We start from the raw sequence: 8,467 nt of genomic DNA on the forward strand, positions 1-8,467 counted from the left end.
CTTAATATTTAAGAAATTTCTTAAGTGGTATTCCATAAATTTCTTATATTAAGAAATTCCTTAAAACTGTTCGTTTTTTCCTTAAAATTTAAGAGACAAAATTATTCCCTTAAACTCGTCCTCAAAGTTAAAAACACAAACGCGTCCGTTGTTTATTTACGGTACGCGTTTATTTACACGTATTTTAATATTGACGTGCAATTTTGGAGAACATTTTATAAAGAGCGATGTTCTATTGGTAAGTAGCCTCAACAACTCGAGTTTATTTATAGATATTCGGTTGTATCCGCTTGTTAAATCAATACTGTGTAAAGCTGTGAAAGTTATAAATGCGTTATGGTTTATTGCGAAAATAACGTTTCCCATCGTTCATTATTCAGGAAAATATGAAAAACATCTCAACATAATGGTTAGATATTGTTGTAATGATGGTGTTTGTAAGTTGAAAAGTCATTGGAATTGTATATTTAATTTCTCTTCAATAAAATTACCCCACCCATTTTGAAATGGTGGTTGATAATAATACACGTTTATATTGGGACACGCGTTACGTTTTTGTACAAAGATCGGAAGGATTTAACTTCCGTGTATTGAAATTGTGTGATGTGTGATATTACTGAAGGATAATGGATATTAATAAATGAATGCATTCTCAGAAAGTGACGTGCTTTACATACAAGTAAGCACTGGCACTTCAGAGAATTGTTCAAAAACTCCATTGGATTTTAAATGAAATGCAGGTAAGTGATTTAGACTATATATTTTATCGTTATTTAATAATAAAGTTTAATTGTCTTTTTTTGTAGACAATCATGCAAGTTAGAGAAAATATAGTTGATCTTCTTACAAATGGTCAACTATTAGAACGGTACAGATTTGATAGAAATGGGTTGATGTTTCTGGAACAATTACTTGGCCCAAGAATACAGCCAGCAACTCACCGACATAATAGTCTCTCTGCTATGGAAAAAATCCTTTTGACCTTAAGATCCTTGGCCACTGGTGGCATACAATTGAATGATGCCGACATACACAATGTTTCACAGTCCACCGTTTCTAAAGTAATTAACGAGGTTACACAACAACTTTCATCTCAACGGTTTGTAAACAGATTTATTAAATTTCCAACCACCATTCAAGAGCTAGATGTTCAGGTAGAACATTTTCATGGAATTGCCCGATTTCCAAGAGTGGTAGGATTAATTGATGGAACTCATGTTCGAATAAAGGCGCCATCAGAAGATGAAGCAGTGTATGTGAATCGAAAAGGTTTTCACAGTATAAATGTTCAAATTGTCATTGATGCTTTTGACAAAATAACAAATATTGTTGCACGTTGGCCTGGAAGTGTGCATGACAGTAGAATTCTTAATAACAGTGGTCTACGCCAGATGTTTGCGGACGGGCATATTCCCTTTAGAGGCAGATATCACATTCTGGGCGACAGTGGATATGCATGTTCAGAATGGCTGCTTACACCATATCTGAATCCACAGCCAGGTAGTCAGAGTGCCTACAACAGGTATCCATTTATAAAAAAATAATTAAAAAAAAAATGTTTGTCTAAAAATTTAACTTATATAAACAGTTTATAGCATGAATGACGAACACATTATAACAATATAATTAATTTAAGTGTGCATACAATTTATTGACAAAACAGTTAGTTCTAACACATCTGCATGAATAATTTTATATATCGCAATAAAAAGCAGATGAATTTTCTTAGCAATGTGAAGATTGAAAGTTTAAATTAATTAGTGCTTCAATGTGTAAATATTAAATCAAATCAATAGGTTGTAATGGTAAAGTATCTTGATGAAGAAAAAAACAGTACCTACCAATAAAGGAGTTTAATTAGTTTTTTTTACATATGTATTTTGCTCTGTTTACAAAAACATAAGTTTTATAACCATGTTAAGCAGATTTATAGTACATTTGTAACTTGCTTCTTTACATGTGTACATACAGATTAATTTATATTACTTTCTAGACATACATAAGTTAAGTAATTAAAACTATTTTATTTTCAATATTATGTTGAAACAGATCATTGAAGATTACACGGGCAAAAGTAGAAAGAGGAATCGGACAACTGAAAAGAAGGTGGGGTGTGTTACATGGTGAAGTTAGAATGAAACCAGAAAGAGTCTGCAGGTAAGAAGCTGTGAAATGAACTAAAATAAATATTGTATAGCCAAAAGCTAGAAGAAAACATTTAAAATAAGTTTTGTAACTTAAGTAAATACTGCTAATACATAATATACTTAGTGCTGGATATGTGACAACAACACTGTTCACATGTTAAAAATGCAAGGAAAAAATAAATACATCAGTTAAATATCTTTTTGTATACACAGCCAACAAGTTTGTAATGCACACACTGTGCTTACTGTAAACTATTGCAACATGGCAAATAATCAGTTGTTTTTTTAATTAATTTAAGGATTATCATCTCCTGTGCAGTGTTGCATAACATCTGCAAAGACCTGAACATTCCGATACCTGATGATTATCCAGTAATACAGGAAGATGATCAGAACGATGATAACAACAATATGAATGCAGGAGTTGCACAAAATGGACTGCGTTACCGGGATCAAATTGCTAATACATACTTTTAGATATTATTTGAAGTTTCATGTGAGGCTTAGAAAACTAGACACACAAGCCTTGGCCACTATTAAATAAAAATATAACAGGTTCTTGGTAACAAATATACAGCAGCAAATAATAACATAATGGTAACATCTTAAACAGTTTATTTTTTTATGCTGTATTAAAGGGGCATATCTTCAGTATTTTTCTTTATAGTTAAATTTTTAAGTTCCTTTTTTAATGATTATAAATCGTGAGGAACAATACTTGCTTGGTGAAATTGTTAAGAAAAAATATAGCTACAGAAACTTATAACTCACAAGCTTGGATGAGTTTTTTCTACTCTGACGTACTGTGAAATGTCTATTATTGTAATTGAGCATGCACATTTCATAATACTTATGTACATGGTTTTATCATAAATATTAAACTACTACAATTTTCCAGCAATTTTGAAAAGTGTCCTGGGGAAAACTGGTTACAATTATTAAAATACATAGAGAATATGTGTTACTGCAGGCTCAATGTTGTAAGAAATAAGTTTTTGTTATGTATCAATTTATTTCCGAATATGAAATACTGTTCTGGCCATTGATATGCCCCTTTAAATATCAAATTGTTCAAAACACAGTTAAAGGGGCCGTCCAACAGATTTTGACATGTATTGAAGCATGTAATTAAATGCTTTATATTGATAAATTTAAACAGTTGACCTGGAGTAAAAAGTCTCCCACCCATACCACTCCACCATCCATGCTCATGCTTAGAGCGCATGTAGTTTTTACCTATATTATAAGCAATCCTCGTAATTACCCAAAATATAACTACAACAACAGAACTTTCCAAATTATTCAATTGTTTCGCGTCGCACAACACTTTATAATTTTCAGGTTTTCAAATAGTCAAAAGATGCATATAATGGATATTTAAGAGCATGGTAAATGGTTAGTATTACTATTTCCTCCAAAAATATTACAACAAAAACGAAAATGTGCGAATCTGAAACAACTTTTTAAATTTTGTCAAATTACCAATCTGTTGGACGGCCCCTTTAATAAATTCAACTTCATTCCTCATAATTTAACTGCCTCTTTAGAAGTTTTATTTGGAGTGTTAGCTTTTCTTCTTTGAGTTTTTGAACTCTAGTATGGCAACCGCAACTGCAGCAGACAGTTTCTATTGTTGCATTACTGTAATTAAAATCAGAACAAGTGCCTGAGGGATTTCATTAAATTTTAACGAGGAGAACAATTTCACAATGTTTTGTTGTTTTCAAATATAGGGGACAAAATTAAAATATCTATGGTAAAGTTATTGTGTCTTAGAGCTTGATTAATGTTTTGGAATAGTTTGTTAAGCATAATAATTGTTAAAACTAGTTTTAAAAAGCATTATTACTAGCAATTAATAGGTGTGACAGACTTATAGAACTTGTCATTCCAAACACATCTTTGTCAGACTGGCTAAGCAAAAAGAAAGAATTGCCAAACACTATAATATTGAGAAGCTATAAAGATGTATTGTATTGTTCATTTAGTGAATTATGTTTTGTTTATGCACATTTACATTAATACAACAACTGATATAATGGCATCATATCAGCTTTCAGTCAATCAAAGGACATATGAAAACATCCCTGTCAATCACACTGATAATCTCTCTGCTTGTCAGTCATGCACATAATTTGTCAGTCATGATAGAATGAATGACCATTTTTGTGAACACTGGTAGAATAACTTATCATTTATCTCTTGACATTTCAAAGTTTGGTTATGCAAAACATATGTTAAACTAATTCAAGGCTATTTTATTGCTGGAATTTATTATAGACATTTTATGCCCCAGGATCGATAGATTGGGGGTATATTGTTGTTGTCCTGTCTTTCCTGCCTGCCTGCCTGCCTGTCTGTCATTCTGTCCCCAAACTTTAACCTTGGTTAAAGTTTGATAACTTTTGCAATATTGAAGATAGCCACTTCATATTTGGCATGCATATCTATCTCATGGAGCTGCACATTTTGAGTGGTGAAAAGTAAAGGTCAAGGTCATCCTTTAAGGTCAAAGTTCAAATATCAATGCATTTTTACGCCCCCAGTAGGGTGGTATATAGCAGTTGAACTGTCTGTCAGTCAGTAGTCCGTCTGAAAACTTTAATGGCCATAACTTTTTCAATATTGAACATAGCAACTTGATATTTGGCATGCATTTGCATCTCATGGAGTTGCACATTTTTAGTGGTGAAAGGTCAAGGTAATCCTTCAAGGTCAAAGGTCAAATATATGGCTTCAAAGCTGTGCAATAGGGGGCATTGTGTTTCTGACAAAAACATATCTTGTTTATTTGATGTCATCAAAATGAATGAGTGTGTTTTAATTGAAACCTGTTAAATTTAAATTATGTTTAATTAAAGTACATGTATCCATTTTGTTTGGTTGATCATTATTTTATATATTTTTTTAAAACAATTCTTGTGCACCAATTTATACCCATAATGTGATAAGTACCTTGCGGCATCATTGGCAATTGCAGCCGGTCCACTACCAGTAACTGGCAAAGCACGATTGAACCTGTTTGGTGCTGCAGTCGGCAGATGGATTGCAGTAGCTGTTTGAAGTCCTTGTGATGCCCCAGGGCTTTGATTGACCAATTTAAAAAAAATAATTATAATTAATTGCTTTGTCAACATACTGCATATAAAAAATTAGGCATTTTTTTCTCTGTTGGGGGGAAAAAGAACATAGGTGCATAAGGGATTTTTAATGCTATTCAATTTGTTTTGTATACTAGGGTAATTGTATAGTAAATATAATTATGTATTACACATTAATAGATATGATCTCAGAATTTATCTGTTTAATCTTTTTGGATATGATAGAGACTGAAGAATAGTGTTGTTTATGACTTGTGTGCTATTATTCTAGAATTGGGATTTTTTAAACAAGTTGGAAATAAATGGGAATGGGTTAGATATTCTAACATGCAAAAACTGTAGAAAAACGTCTGACAAAATGAAATTGTATAACTGTTACCCCCCCCCCCCCCCTCAATTTTTAAAGAAATAAATTACCTATCGCTAAATGCATCAAATGCATCAAGCTGTAGAAACCCGCTGTCAAATGTTGTTTCAACTATTCCGACAGTGTTGGAAGAACTTCTACCAACCACGTCCATAATTGCCTCTGTAATTGGCCCTAGCACAGTGGTGACAGCTCCACCACCTGCAGTATAGCAATTTTTTTGGATATTGGGTGACAAATTGAGGGTTTTATGGCATATTTTATATATGTTTAATATTTTTGTACAAATATTTGATATTTTATCAATTACACTGAAACAAAAAATGTTGAATAATATAATGGTTACTTAATAAAAAAACAATTGAATAATTGCTCATAAGACAGATATTTTAGGTAGACAATAAGGACCAAACAATTTTTCCGTTAAACAAAAAATAATAATTTAACCCATTATATTACATTAACCAATCTTGAGGATTGGAAGCTTTCATTCAGTTTATTTAAATTCATTATTAATACAAGTGCAAACCTGTTTTGTTTTGCGCAAATAGGTGGTCCTGATATTTTGACCTGTGGGTTTGGATCAGGTTGTCCCACTTTTTCTGTAGGACCACAACATCTCTAGGGTACTCTGCCCTCATGTTGAAAAGTGTACCTACTTTTTCCCACATCAACTTTTTTGAAGTTGAAGTAATTGCTGAAAATATGATATTTGCATATCAAACTGTAATAGAGTTTTATTTCAAATATATGTATGTATTTAAACAAAATCAAACATGACAGTTGTACCGATACATAATTTCCTTAGTGACATAATTTCAGGTAAATGCCACTTTCGACTTTGTGTGCTACAATATAGTCCAACTGACTTAAGCTGTACAAATATTAAACTACTTTTTATATTGGTAGTATTAAGAGCCAAAGAATTAAGCCCTATATATTGGTAGTATTAAGAGCCAAAGAATTAAGCCCTAACTCCAAATTCTTTGCTGGTCTTATGAATAAGACTATCGTCAAGTGCCCTAAAGTGACGCTGTCCTATTTTGACGCCTTGTATCTTGTATCTTCTTTTCACTCCTTCGTAGGAGAACCATGCAGGTGCACGTAGAGTTGTGATATCGTTAACACCGTCCACCAATACTTTGTACACAATGAATGAGTAAGCACAATATTCGCACTAAATTAACACTTATGTTATTTTTGCAGACATCTATTTACACTTTTTCTGTTCAGCTTATTTTCTGAGTAATTTTCTGCTTAGAGGAAGATCTACTGGTATGGTACTTGTTTGTTATTCATTTTTTTCAGATACAGAGCATGAACATAGATATCATTCTTATATCTATTACATCAAACACACAAAAAAATGGCTTACAAGACATAAACTTGAGGTTAGGCTAGAGAATATAAAATTAAACTAACTTAACCAGGAATAAATATACTTTAGTCATGCTAAAAAATAGCTGACATTTGTCAACTCATTTATTCCACAATATGCCTGTAAGCAAAACTGGTTTGTGTCTGTTTGTCATAAAAATATTTACTATCATCTGTCAAATAACCTTATTGTAACATATTTTAGTTAACCAGTTTAAAAATCAATTTTTATTTGTGTATATTTAATAAAAAAAGTAAGTGTAAATGCATGATCGTGTCAAATTTATTAACTATGTCGACTTGAAAAAAAATATATGTACAAAACAAGAGCGCAAATATGTCAAACTACTTCACACTATGATAGCTACACCGTAACGAATAATGATATATAACGTTTGTTAATACTTACATGGGTTGAATCTGCTTTTCAGGTAAGCATAGCGCGTCAAAATAGATCCTTCTTGAGCTGGCTCATTCATAATATGAGCCAGCAACAAGCAGTCATTAGGACTGAAATTTGCCGATCGCTTTTTATCGATGTCGGCCATATTTGTTGACATTATCGTCTGGCAACAAATGTTTACGCTTGCGCATATGAAACTTCCGTTACTTTATTTAGAACGGTAAAAACCGAAAATTTATGCAAATTAGCATTCGTTCCGCTTGAGGATAAAAATAGATTAAGGCAAATCTTAATAAAGATTAACTTAAGATTTTCCTCGGAATACCACTTAAGAAATATCTCAATTTTATCCTTAGTTAAGAAAAAAAATAAGATAAGATTATTTCTTATCCTCATCTTTTAAGAAGCTACTGGAATACCACCCCTGATGCATTTGTTAATAAATAAATTAATGTAATGCAAAGCACGCTTAATAAGGATGTGTTTTGAAAAAAAGGAATACTGTTTTAAGAATTAATTCAAAAATGGCTTATTATGCGAAATAAAATGATTGATGGCTAATTCCTGATTGTAAATTATTATTCAACCTGTCAAGAAGTAAACCTGAAGCTTATAATTCCTATTTGTGTGGAGTATAGCTCAGTTCATTTATTATTTTAGACTGAAACGAGCTGTGTTTGTGAAACACAATGCCCCTATTGCGCGGCTTTGAAGCCATATATTTTACCATAGACCTTGAAGGATAACATTGACCTTTCACCACTCAAAATGTGCAGCTCCATGAGATACACATGCATGCCAAAAATAAGTTGATATCTTCAATATTGCAAAAGTTGTGACCAAGGTTAAGTTTTTGAACAGACACACACATTGACAGACAGACAGACGGACGGACGGACGGACAGACAGACCAAAACAATATACCCCCGATCATTCAATCCTGGGGCATAAAAATGAGGTAATATGCCACTTGTTTAAATTTGAACAAGTGCATAAAGTGAGTTAATCAGTCAAGTATTGTTTCTTTGTCTCTTTAACATGAATAAAAGACTTTGAAGAGATGAGTAAATTA

The 8,467-nt window shown here is 32.2% G+C and overlaps 2 protein-coding genes across 2 annotated transcripts; one reads left to right on the forward strand and one right to left on the reverse strand.

Moving 5' to 3' along the window:
• Nucleotides 1-367: 367 nt before the first annotated feature.
• Nucleotides 368-2,699, forward strand: LOC127875221 (putative nuclease HARBI1). The gene is made up of 3 exons (XM_052420084.1): nucleotides 368-1,522; nucleotides 2,050-2,157; nucleotides 2,447-2,699. The coding sequence occupies exons 1-3, from the start codon at nucleotides 813-815 to the stop codon at nucleotides 2,622-2,624; spliced, it is 996 nt and encodes a 331-aa protein (XP_052276044.1). The 5' UTR covers nucleotides 368-812; the 3' UTR covers nucleotides 2,625-2,699.
• LOC127875222 (uncharacterized) lies at nucleotides 2,671-7,816 on the reverse strand. The gene is made up of 5 exons (XM_052420085.1): nucleotides 7,402-7,816; nucleotides 6,145-6,312; nucleotides 5,666-5,816; nucleotides 5,103-5,231; nucleotides 2,671-3,788 (listed from the first exon to the last, which is right to left on the reverse strand). The coding sequence occupies exons 1-5, from the start codon at nucleotides 7,550-7,552 to the stop codon at nucleotides 3,665-3,667; spliced, it is 723 nt and encodes a 240-aa protein (XP_052276045.1). The 5' UTR covers nucleotides 7,553-7,816; the 3' UTR covers nucleotides 2,671-3,664.
• Between the last annotated feature and the right edge of the window lie 651 nt (nucleotides 7,817-8,467).

The sequence above is a fragment of the Dreissena polymorpha genome, chromosome 3 (genome assembly GCF_020536995.1).
Source record: "Dreissena polymorpha isolate Duluth1 chromosome 3, UMN_Dpol_1.0, whole genome shotgun sequence".
In the NCBI taxonomy this organism is placed as follows: Eukaryota; Metazoa; Mollusca; class Bivalvia; order Myida; family Dreissenidae; genus Dreissena; species Dreissena polymorpha.

Bases quoted from the DNA above. Each gene is read 5' to 3' on its own strand.
- LOC127875221 (XM_052420084.1), top strand. From the start codon at position 813: ATGCAAGTTAGAGAAAATATAGTTGATCTTCTTACAAATGGTCAACTA. The intron at 1,523-2,049 runs GTATCCATTTAT...ATGTTGAAACAG, and splicing joins AGTCAGAGTGCCTACAACAG to ATCATTGAAGATTACACGGG. The intron at 2,158-2,446 runs GTAAGAAGCTGT...AATTAATTTAAG, and splicing joins AAACCAGAAAGAGTCTGCAG to GATTATCATCTCCTGTGCAG.
- LOC127875222 (XM_052420085.1), bottom strand. From the start codon at position 7,552: ATGTCAACAAATATGGCCGACATCGATAAAAAGCGATCGGCAAATTTC. The intron at 5,817-6,144 runs GTTTGCACTTGT...GCTATACTGCAG, and splicing joins ATTTGCGCAAAACAAAACAG to GTGGTGGAGCTGTCACCACT. The intron at 3,789-5,102 runs GTACTTATCACA...TTTTAATTACAG, and splicing joins ATTGCCAATGATGCCGCAAG to TAATGCAACAATAGAAACTG.